The sequence below is a fragment of the Acomys minous genome, assembly GCF_964271855.1.
Source record: "Acomys minous genome assembly, chromosome: 13".
Taxonomy (NCBI): domain Eukaryota; kingdom Metazoa; phylum Chordata; class Mammalia; order Rodentia; family Muridae; genus Acomys; species Acomys minous.
In genome coordinates, this window is record NC_140495.1 from 738,722 (window position 1) to 750,749 (window position 12,028).

The 12,028-nt window shown below is 42.4% G+C and overlaps 1 protein-coding gene across 5 annotated transcripts in view; it reads left to right on the forward strand.

Annotated features, from left to right (window-relative positions):
• The first annotated feature begins 1,607 nt into the window (after nucleotides 1-1,607).
• The window catches only part of LZTFL1 (leucine zipper transcription factor like 1), a 31,212-nt gene continuing 20,791 nt past the window's right edge, over nucleotides 1,608-12,028 (forward strand). For 2 of the 5 annotated variants that reach the window (XR_014773738.1, XR_014773739.1), the window contains exons 1-7: nucleotides 1,849-2,245; nucleotides 3,695-3,819; nucleotides 7,107-7,301; nucleotides 8,786-8,846; nucleotides 10,058-10,129; nucleotides 11,376-11,441; nucleotides 11,528-11,605. Coding sequence is in view for 3 of the 5 variants with exons in the window: in XM_084753399.1 (XP_084609525.1) it covers nucleotides 2,186-2,245; nucleotides 3,695-3,819; nucleotides 7,107-7,301; nucleotides 8,786-8,846; nucleotides 10,058-10,129; nucleotides 11,376-11,441; nucleotides 11,528-11,605 (657 nt within the window). In the remaining 2 variants the exon portion in view is untranslated. Of the gene's footprint in view, nucleotides 1,727-1,790; nucleotides 1,813-1,848; nucleotides 2,246-3,694; nucleotides 3,820-7,106; nucleotides 7,302-8,785; nucleotides 8,847-10,057; nucleotides 10,130-11,375; nucleotides 11,442-11,527; nucleotides 11,606-12,028 lie in introns of those variants that run through there. The other 3 variants (XM_084753400.1, XM_084753401.1, XM_084753399.1) reach the window with 3 other exon arrangements.

The following is a 12,028-nucleotide window of genomic DNA, read 5'->3' on the forward strand; positions in this document are numbered from 1 at the left end:
TTAAATTAGTAAAGATCGAAAAATAGGACGACCACTTGGCAAATTGCAGCCAAAAATAAAATTGAAGCAGCTTATGAATCTATTATTCTTTTTTAAAAATCCATTATTCTTAAACAAGTTCTGATAGTGTGAAAAGATGCAAGTGTACCAGTTTTTGACACAGCTTGCTCATGACACGCCCCTACACGGAAGGCAGAACTTTACCTCATGGGTGGTGAGTGGGTAAAGTGTGGACTAGAAAATTCTATTGTCTGTACTAGGATGGTAATTAAAACCCCAGGCAGTGGTCATGTGGTTACATTCCAGATCTGCCTTCCCCAACATGTGGCTTTTCTGAACATAGCTGAAAACAGTTTCCTTCTAGCCCTTATCCATCTGAGGTACTGACCACTTAACTAATGAGTATGGTTTTCATTATTGTGCCTTTTCCTAAAGATATCATGTCTTTATACATTAGCTTTATCATAAATGGCTTATTTGTTCGTACTTTGTGTGTTTGGCACTGTGCTCATGTGGAGATCAGAGGACACTAGAGTAGTTCTGAATTGGCTCTCTTCGTCAACAACGTGGATCCAGAAGGTGCAGCCAGGTAATCAGGTTGCCAGGAAGCACCTGTGCATGCTGAGACATCCCTCAAGTTGATTTAGGCTATTAAACATAGCCGCTGTGACAACTACTAAGTTTTCTATCAGATTTACTGTCCTTTAGATAGAAAAATGAAAGATGAAACTCTTGAAGCCAGACCATATTTAATACCCACTGTATTATAAGACTTGGCAGTAGGTTTTCTAATTATTTTTGTCTTGAAAACATATTTATTTTGGTTTCAGATTCAAGCTTCAAAGCCCCATCTACCTCATCAGTCTGTAGATTCTCAGTCTCTCCCTCTGTAAGTAGTTCCGGAACCAGGTCTCTGAAATCTATCTGAATCTAAAAGCACCCAATTTTGATTCACTTTAAATTGTACTTAGTATACCTACCTTTTATGGGACAGTGTCTTTTTTTTTTTTTTTTTTTTTTTTTTTTTGACAGGGTTTCATTATGTAGCCCTGGATGGCCTTGAACTCACAGAGATTCTCCTGCCCCTACTTTACAAGTGCTGGGATTAATCTTAATAAGAGGTCGTCATTACTTTGGAACAACGGTTAAACTTGCAGATTCTAGAGACTTCCAGCTTGAGTGAAAATTTCCGCCGGGGAAATCAGGGCGTTATTCCACAAACTTCTCCAGGCGAATCTAGTGTCTATCTCTCTAATTCACGGCTCTATGATAATCCTATGTTTTTGCACATTTTTTTTTAAAGGTAAAGTTGTCACTTCTGCCAGCATTATAAAATAATGCAGATGGAGGAAGGGCGCAAATCATTGCGAGCACTAGCTTGTCAGCCTGCTGCAGTCACCCTGCGTGTTATTCTCCGAGGCCGCCAAAACGACTGGAATTCCTGAGCCCAACGAGCCAACGCCTCGCAAGCTCTCTGTTGCCATTGGCAACGGCAGGCACCGCCCCAGGTTAGCGTGGCAGAAGAGGTGGGACTTCCGGATCTCGGAGCCAATGGACGCGAGGAAATGAGCCAGTTAAGCACCACTTTCTGTCACGTGACGCTAACAGCCAATGACAGTGCGTATCCGAGGGCTCACGTGTTTCCGTTCCCATTGGCAACCCGCGGCTTCTAAACAACCCCCTTTCGTCAGGCCCCTGTTTGCCGTCTGATCCGGCCACGGCCATGGTGAGTGTCCACGTCGCGGGCGAGCGGCCAGCTGGGCCTCACCGCCCGGGCCTCGCAGGGGAAGGGATGACGTCGGCCGAGCTGCGGTGAGGTCACCCTCGCCACACACGCGCCAGTGTCGACATTTACGGGCAGATCGCAGCTTTCTCTGTGGGCTTGGTTGAATCTGACTTTTCTGAAGGAGGAGCTTTGGGCCAGAATGTAGCGCAGTGTTAGAGTTCGGGGCTTAGCTCCAGACAGGTCGGACTGAAAAGCAGACACCGGTTCACCCAGCAGCTTGCTAATTTAAATAGTTGTACATAGATTTTTATGTGAAGTTGAAGGAAAAGGGGCTGAAGTTACTTGGAGTGAAGCTCGAATGGCCGGCCGGCGTAGCCCAGCCGTCAGAACTCAGTAAGCCCTCACTTTGTACGCATCTGAACAAAAGGGGCCGTTTGCTAATCAGTCCTGAGCTTAGAAATGGTCCTGCTACCCTTGATTTCAGAAGACAGAGAGCACGATGCTGGTGGTGTCTCAAAGGTTAGCGCTTGCGTTCTTGCTCTTTTATGTCATTTGGGTAACTAACACTTGGGAATCAGTAAACTGAAAGTTATACTAGAGTTGGCAAAATGATCCATCAAACAATGCACATAAAATAAAAACTTTTTAGCAATAGGCTGCTCACCAAACTTTTTTAAAAAATATTTTTATCCTTTAAAGATGTCATACATGCGTACAATATATTTAAAATCATATTTAGCCCTCCTGGCTCCTTCCAGATTTATCTTGCACTTTCTGTCCCCTGTTTGGTTTTGTTTTAAACCTACCCCGTCCAGTTTCTGCTGCCCATATACTCATGAGCGTGGAAGACCATAACCTACCATGGGCCGCACTTAAACTGACTCTCCGCCCTCTAATAAGTCATCAGCTGGCTGTAACTTCCCCGCTAGGAGTGGGATCTCCCAAGGCCGTCCCTGCTTCCATGCCGGGTTGTTGATTGGCCTGGGTTGTGCAAGCAACACGGTTGTGAATTCCTAGCACAGCAACCCTGTCGTGTCTAGAAGACGTGGTTTTGATCTGGTCCTCACTGATCTGTCCCTTGGTCCCCTTCAGTGATAGTGTCTGAGCTGGGGGAGGGGTGTGACAGACATATTCAAGTTGTGGCCAAGGCTGCTTATTCTGTGCACTGAACAGTTGTGGTTTCTGCATTAACCACTATCTATTGCACAAAGAAACTTCTCTGATCAGTCTGAGAGCTGCAGTTACCTGTGCAGCTTCTTGATTTGGGTTAATTTAAAACAGTATCTGGCTTATAACAAAGACAAGTGGCTAATTTCAAACCAGAGACACTTGTTAAGGCTATATTTGGTAAGGTTAGGTTTCCATGACAGATCTGAAAATCCGTGTACTAAAGAATGTGGCTGTCTATTTTCCTCTCATAACAGTCGTCTGAGGTCACTGCTGCCCCAGGAGGTGAGAGGGCTCTTTCGTCTTTCTGTTCTTCAGCCCTGGGGCATAAAAGCAATATGCCTATGTTCAGAGACACTGACAATGACAGGGAATAAGGTATACCCCATAGCCTACGTCTTAGAAAAATATCCCCTCACCTCTTTGCATTACTTCTGTTCCTGAGTAGTCATGTGGCTACAGGGAAGTTTCTAGCTGGGTAGGTAGGAAGAGAAGGCAACCGGATAGACACCTAGCAGTTAGGACAGCACAGTATCATCGTCCCACCATCATTGTCGTCGTTGTTATCATTATTATCATTATCATTATTATATTTATTTGAGACAGGGTCTCTCCGTGTAACCCTGGCTGTTCTGACGCTCACTAGAGATCAGGCTTGTCTGTACTCACAGAGATCCACCCTCCCCTGCCAAGTGCTGAGATTTAGGCCTGTGCCACTACACCTGGACCAACAGACTCTTGTTTATTTTCATCTTAGCTCTTTTGTCGTACCCTTTGGCCTAACCAGTTCTCTCTTTTCAGGCAGAGTTGGGCCTAAATGAGCACCATCAAAATGAAGTCATTAATTACATGCGGTTTGCTCGTTCAAAAAGAGGCTTGAGACTTAAAACGGTAGACTCCTGCTTTCAAGACCTCAAGGAGAGCAGGTACCAAGAGACTTTAGGCCTAACTTCTTAAAGCTGTGGGTCATAGAACTGAATGAATGCAGACCCCTTGAAAATTTGACAGTAGTAAAAGATTTCTAAAAATGCAATCACTAAAAATTAGTTCATAATTAAATGCAAAATGACTTTGAAGTGTTCTGGCAGCCTTTGCCAGTGTCTTAGCATGTGACGTCACTGCAGCCCTGAGTCTGAATGCACTGCCTGGGTCTCACACCACCCAACACCAGGACAAGCTGCCTGAGTTCTTTGGCTTAGACTATGCTTTGAGCTGCAGTGATTTTACTGTATATGTAGGTATTCTGCTCTTACATAAACATAATGTTTTAATTATAACAAAGACTTATATTTTCTTACTGTCATTCCTTAGCAGGTAAGTTTCAAATTAGTATATCTCTAGAGTCTCTTGTATTAAGAGCATTAAAATTAAAAATTTTTAAATTGCTATTTCAGTTGCTGGGTTGAGTTTATTTTTTAAAAAATCATTAAGTGTATGCCTGGTTCATGTTGTCAAGAAAGAAAGGGTTTTAAGTGGATAAAGCAGTAAGTGTATACTGGTTCTTGTGAAAATTTGTCAAGAAAGAAAGGGTCTTAAGTGGATAAAGTTAAATTGTGATTAAGAAATCATAAAAGTATGGATTCTTTCTTGTAGCTGGTATAGGGAGCCTAGCACGGAGTCACGTTGGTCACTGAGAGAAGCTCCACTAAGTTCCACAGAGTTGTGAAGTAGAGTAGTTGTGGCGTGGAGTGGAACGGAGCGGCAGCAACAGTCTGTGTTAGACACGCGCATGGTAGTCACTGCACACTGCAAGTGTCAGGCAGCAACAGTCTGTGTTAGACACGCGCATGGTAGTCACTGCACACTGCAAGTGTCAGGCAGCAACAGTCTGTGTTAGACACGCGCATGGTAGTCACTGCACACTGCAAGTGTCAGGCAGCAACAGTCTGTGTTAGACACGCGCATGGTAGTCACTGCACACTGCAAGTGTCAGGCAGCAACAGTCTGTGTTAGACACGCGCATGGTAGTCACTGCACACTGCAAGTGTCAGGCAGCAACAGTCTGTGTTAGACACGCGCATGGTAGTCACTGCACACTGCAAGTGTCAGGCAGCAACAGTCTGTGTTAGACATGCGCATGGTAGTCACTGCACACTGCAAGTGTCAGGCAGCAACAGTTGTTAGACACGCGCATGGTAGTCATTGCACACTGCAAGTGTCAGACAGCAACAGTTGTTAGACACGCGCATGGTAGTCACTGCACACTGCAAGTGTCAGGCAGCAACAGTCTGTGTTAGACACGCGCATGGTAGTCACTGCACACTGCAAGTGTCAGGCAGCAACAGTCTGTGTTAGACATGCGCATGGTAGTCACTGCACACTGCAAGTGTCAGGCAGCAACAGTTGTTAGACACACGCATGGTAGTCACTGCACACTGCAAGTGTCAGATAAACTTTTAAATTCATACAGGTCTGTGACTTTAATTTCTCCCTGTTTTGGGGGGATTTTTGTTTTGTTTTGTTTTGAGGGGTTTTTTTGTTGTTGGTGGTGGTGGTGGTGGTTTGTTGGTTGGTTTGTTGGTTTTTTGAGACAGGGTTTCTCTGGGGAGCTTTGGTTTCCTTGATTTGCTTTGTAAACCAGGCTGACCTCAAACTCATAGAGATCCTCCCACCTCTGCCTCCCTGAATGCTGGGATTACAGGTGTGCGCCACTGCGCCCGCCTAACTTTAACTTTAATTTCTTTCTTCCTCTTTCTTTCTTTCTTTCTTTCTTTCTTTCTTTCTTTCTTTCTTTCAGATTTATTTATTTATTATGTATACAGTACTCTGCCTGCATGTATGCCTATGTGCCAAAAGAGGACATCAGATCTCATTATAGATGGTTGTGAGCCACCATGTGGTTGCTGGGAATTGAACTCAGGACCTCTGGAAGAGCAGCCAGTGCTCTTAACTTCTGAGCTGTCTCGTTAGCCCAACTTTAATTTCTTAAGAGAGTAGAGCCATATGATATGGCAGGTATGAACCTATGCCATTCATATAGAAGCATTAGGAGAGGGTAGTACCAAACCATTAGTTGATTTGAAACAAAAGTTGGTAAGTTTTGATGAACCAACAAAGGAAAGTAGTTAAATGTCAAGTCACATGTAAGTAGGAAAGGTCTCTAGGTTGTCTATAGCTGTTGTGGAGGTCATCAGCCTCGAACTAGTGTCTATTCAAGCAGTTAACTTAATGTGATGATCTGGTTTATTAGTCCTAGTGGATGAAAACAATGTAACTGGCAAAGTTATGATATAGTCTATTAAAGAATGTAGAAAACATGAACATTTTAATAAGGAGTTTATGAAATTAAAGTATTTTTAAGAATGGCTAAATTCTTGTAATTAGATGTTAAAGAATTGCATGTTAAATACTACTTAGTGAAATATAACTGTGCTAAAAGTATTTACTGTTAACTTGAGTACAATTGTGCTAAGACTAAATATAACTGACTCTTGATTTTGTCTGGAAGAAGGAAAGGTGAGGCTAAAAGTCTGAGGGCAAAGCTGGAAGAAACAAAAATTGTGTTATTGTAACACTGTCATTGAGACTAGTAGCTGTCCACAGGATTCGTTAAGGACTCTGTTGGTCATCTTTGCTGAAATTGTTAGGCTTCGTCACCACAGTGGAGCTGCCCTCCCAGCCCTGTGTACAGTTGAGGACGATGGCTCGTTCCCCTGGGTTGAGATTCCTTCCCAATCCACGTGTCTCCAGTGAGAACAGTTTTTATGCTGCTACTGATGGAGACATTCACTTTCATGGTGTCATAGTGGTCCTTTAAGATGCTAGTATTTTTTATGTGTTTCTAGACTGTTAAGAAAATTAATATATAACTGCAGTTATATCTCACAGGCATTTACTAACATTTAAGTAATTCATATGATTACTAAAATGCTAGAAAAGTAACAAAATGGAGAAGGTATGTATTCTAAGTAACTTTTTAAATTGCTAAATATAGTAAGACTAATTTAGAGGAGTATAAAGCAAAACAATAATATTGAAAAGTTATAAGAGTAGGTGAAGGTTTCAGGGATATTTCTCATCATGTAGTTGTATTTTAAAATGAAGATATTTGAAGAATTATCCACAATCTAATAATTTTAATAAATCTCTCCCGGAGAGTTTATCCTGTAATCTTTTAATTCTTTAAACGTCATTATGTGGGTTTATTTATTTTACTTGTATTTTTTAAGTTGTGCCCAGGAGTAGTTAGCCAATGAGGTCATACTGCTTTCAGGCTGGTGGAGGAGCCGTTCACCCTGGATGAGGTTTCAGAAGTCCTGAATGGGCTGCAGGCTGTGGTGCACAGTGAGGTGGAGTCCGAGCTCATCAACACAGCCTACACCAACGTCCTGCTCCTGCGGCAGCTCTTCTCCCAAGCTGAGAAGTGGTACCTAAAGCTACAGACAGACATCTCTGAGCTTGAAAACAGGTAAAGTTTGCACCTGCAGTTGACATATAGAGGCCCAACCATGATCTTAAAAGTTAGCAAATAACTGATAGTTCTTTCCTGGGCTGGAGTGTGAGGCATTGTGGGTAGAGTGGCAGCAAGGTACAGTCACTAGGTGATCTCTTGAGGAGCACTCAACTGCCCTTAAAGATGCTCTGCTTCCACGGCTCTTAGGTACAGCTACATGCAGCTGCTCTTCATCTATTTAAAGTAATTATTCCTTTCGGCATCTTGGGTGTCATGATTAGTGCTGCCGTAGTCTTGGTATATAGAACTGTTAAGGAGTGAAGAGCAGAACAGCGAAGCTGTAGTGGAGTGTCACTTCCATCTGTTCAGACTAACAGCAGGTTTGTGTCTAGATAACTGCATTTGAAACATACACTTAGGAAATGTAAACTAAAAGGCTTAACAGCTCTGCAGTATTGAGAAGCTCATAAATTCAAAAACTCTAGTAAGATCCATGAAGTTGGTTCTAAGAAATAGCATTCCAAAAAAAAAAAAAAAAGAAAGAAAGAAAGAAATAGCATTCCAGTTGGGCATAATGGTTCACACCTTTAATTTCCACACTAGAGAGGGAGAGGCAGACAGACTCTGAGGTCAAGATGTTTGGGGCTAAACAGTAAGACCCTATCTTAAAACAGACAGACAGACAAAACCATGCCAGAATCAAGAAGAGCTCACAGTCAGGTCCTGGGAATTGTTCTCCAAACAGTCTCTCCTCAAGTGGAAAACGGTGAACAGTGCAGAGGACAGTCCCAGCAGGGAGTGACGTGGATTCTGCAACTGTCAGTTTCTCAGTAGATGGCTGGTGAGCAAATACGGAGTGCTGCTGATGTTTGCATAAGAAGGATCTGTAAGCTAGTGTAGCTACGTGTCCATCAGGCGCTTGCTCACACCATCTGTCTTTGCATGGGATATGCCAGTATTCTTGGTCAGTAGATACTGTGGAGTAATCTTGTATCCAAGAAAACACTATTACAAATCAGACTCTTTCTTAGGTAACAGTGAATATTGTATAATAGAAAAATTGTGCTGCACCTCAGAAATAAAGAGAAATACAAGTACCACGAGCTGTACATAGTTCAGATTTGCTCACAGGGGTGTGAGATTCTCAACCATTTGTCATTAAATATCAAAGTTTTTTTTAAAAAGACTTATTTATTATGTATACAATGCTCTGCCTGCATGTAATGCCTGCAGGACAGAAGAAGGCACCAGATCTCAGTGTAGATGCTTGTGAGCTATCATATGGTTGCTGGGAATTGAACTCAGGACCTTTGGAAGAGCGGCCAGTGCTCCTAAGCTCTGAGCCATCTCTCCAGCCCCCTAAATACCAGTTTTATACCATTTTACGCTCCTCTCCCTAGTGTGTGATAGGTTGGTTCTTGTGAAATTGTTTTTATTCTTTTGTGTGCCAGAAGTCTACTGTCAATGCGTAGTCTCTTAAACTAGCGTTTGTTCTACAGAGAATTACTAGACCAAGTGGCTGAACTTGAAAAGGCAGAGATTACATCCTCAAATAAAAAGGTGATTTTTAGTATTTCTAAGTCCATGTTTATTTTTGCGTGTGTGGTTATGCATGTGTGTACATGCTTGTTTGTGTATGTGTGAGGAGTGCACACGTGTGTGCCTGTGTGTTAGAGGCCAGATGTTGATGCTGTGCATCTTCTTTGCTCACTTTCCACTTTATTTACTGAGGCAGAGACTTCACTAAATTCAGAGGCCACCAGTTCACCTAGGGTAGCTCGTCAGCTCTTTGTGCGGATCCCTTGTTTCTGCCTGCTGAGCCCAGAGGCTACAGACAGGTTACCATGCCTTCCTGGGTTTTATATGAGTATCAGGAATCCAAACCTAAGTTCTCACATTTGTGTGCTAAGTGCCTTTTCCACTGAGGCATTTCCTCAGCTTCCCATATCTATTTTACAGACAAAGATTAAAGGTTCTAGAAGTAACTGAAAAGCTGTTTTTGTCTGTTTTGATGTACAACATGCACAGTCTGAGTCCCTTCCACCTTCAGCTGGTGCTGAGCACACATCCATGTGACCAGGTCTGTGGTTATATCGAGACTCTGCTTCCTGGCCCTGTGCCATAGGCAGGTTACCCTAGACAGGAGGTGGAGACATTCTGGTAGTCTTTCTGAACAATTTTGTGCTGTGATGTCACTTACTAGATACACCGTAAATCATAAATAGTCCCCCGTGGCAGGTAGCTAAACACTCCTGAGGTGAGTCCATGTATAGACACACAAACATTTTTCAATAACTCTTTTAGAGTATATTTCTGACTAAGAAATTTTGGGTCAATGGGCATGGATTCTTACTTTTAGTACATGCTAGTAAAATACCCAAATATCTGTGCTAAGTTATTGTTTATATGTACTTTCTCAGCCATTACAGCTTCATAGTATAATATTGATGTAGAAATCATTTCAGCTACCACAGATGAAAATCCCAGTCCTAGGCAAGTTTGGCTCTGAGGTCCCTGTCTCCCTCCTTCCCACTTGTATTAATAGAAGATGGAGGAGGAGGAGGGTTCATTTTTCTGTCATACATTGAGCTCCATAGGGCACAGCAGAGGCCTGGACATAACAGACTGAGTCCATCAAGAGGCGTTGCACCTGTGGAGCTGAGGGCCTGGGGGGCGTGTTTGTAGATTATGTCTTCCACTTAGAAAGTGCAAATGTTTCATGACGGTTCTTGCTTTACTGATTTTGGATTGGTTTATTTATTTTGTTACAGCCCATGATAGATATCACAAAGCCGAAACTTGTTCCAATTAATGAAGGTGGAACAACAGAACTGCTAAACAAGGTAATATTCTCATTATATTGAGAAATGGGAAAGCCTTGCTTGTGCCTTCTTCTTCTCCCGTTCCTGAACAATGCTAGGGTGAGAGAAATAGTCTTTGACAGTTTTACTGAATGGAACCCAATGACCAGAAGAGGGCATGCTTACTTTGTAGAGTTTGAAGTGACTGATAAGTTTTTCGCAGTAAAGTACAGGGCCTGGAATTTTGAACCATGTTTTTCTGGTATGCATTTGACGTTTGTAATCCACAATAATGTATAGGTTCCTTTAAATGCTTACAGAAATTACCAGCACAAAGAGGTCTTTCTCAGCTCCCATGTTCTTGGCATTCATTACACATGTTCATGTCATTACATCAAAGTCAGTGTGCTCCTCGTGCGTCTCAAACTGTGCTTATTTCATTGGAAAGTTGGAACTGACATTTCCAGAAGCAGAGATGAGAGCACTAACGGGGTCTGTGGGTGTCCGCATATAATAAAGAAGAGCATCTTACAGATGAAGACAGGCTAAGTTAACGGAGTCTGCTGGGCAGGAGAACAGAGCAGCTGCTAGCAGAGCGCAGCATGTATAGGAGTAAAGTGCGAGCAGACTGGTCAGGTGGGGGCTGCGTACATCAGAACTGCAGAAGGACCAGGGCGTTTGGCCTCAGCTCAGAGCCATTCGGGAGCTTGAACACTGGATACTGAATGATGAAGGTAGAGTGTTTTGGGGTTGGCAGCAGTGTGGCCAAGAATATGCCCAAGCTGCACAATCAGAAAGCTAGGTGAGAGATGTCAAGCACGGAGAATGGCTGAAAACAGAACCGAAGAAGAAAAAGTGTTTCTGAGAGAAACGCAACTGTGAGTTGTAGAGCTAAACTTGGCTCATAGCTATGGGGTTGAGTCAGGCTTTCTGAAAGTAGGATTTTACTCCTAGTCTTCAGGGCATTCAGATTTTTGAGCAATTGTATAATTTTAATTATTTTTTAAGTGAAACAAATAATGATCATTTCAAATATTAAACACATTTTGGTTAAAATAATAAAATTTGGGGCTAGAGAGAGGACTCAGTAGTTAAAAGCACTTGCTGCTCTTGTGGAGAGCCCAGGTTGGTTCTTAGCACCCACATGGTGGCTCGTGGCCGTCTGTAACTTCAGTTCCAGAGTATCTGATGCCCTCATCTGTCAGGCAGAACAGCCATACACATAAAATTAAAATAAATAAATCTTTAAAATGATAATAATAATAATATTTGAATTTACCCACAAAAGGAAATTTTAAGACTTCAAGAAGAGAATGAGAAATTAAAGTCAAGGCTGAAAACCATTGAAATACAGGTAACTGAGAAATCCTTCAATATAGTTATTGAGGAATTAACCTAGGGAGGAAAAATTGAGTGTATTCTGCTTACATTTGATTATAGGCTATACATGCTCTGGATGAGAAATCAAAGTTGGAAAGAGCACTTCAAGATTTACAACTTGACCAAGGAAATCAACAGGTAAAACAATTTAGCTGTCTTCCACATCTTCCGCAGAGAATGGAAACTTTAGTCATAATCACTGTTCCACGTACTCTGTCTGCCCGCGCCATTCTCCCCGCCGAATGCCAGTGCTGTCTTACATCAACGCCCTGGCTCAGAAACACCACTCTGTATCCATTTTCCAGGGAAGAGGCACAGTTTACAGAACTAGCATGCACTAGAGATCTTAACAGCAAGCAGGTAGATTTATTATTGTTGAGTTTTTTCTCCTTTCCCTTTTATACCTAGTTATAACTGAGAGGGAAAATTTACATTTGAGTTTTATTCTGAATGTTGAGTTTTCCTTGGGTGAGGTGACGGTGCAAGGAATTTATTGGTTATGGCCTTCATTTGTACCCAGTATGCTGTGGGATACAGTGACATCTGCAAGCCTCCCTGAGA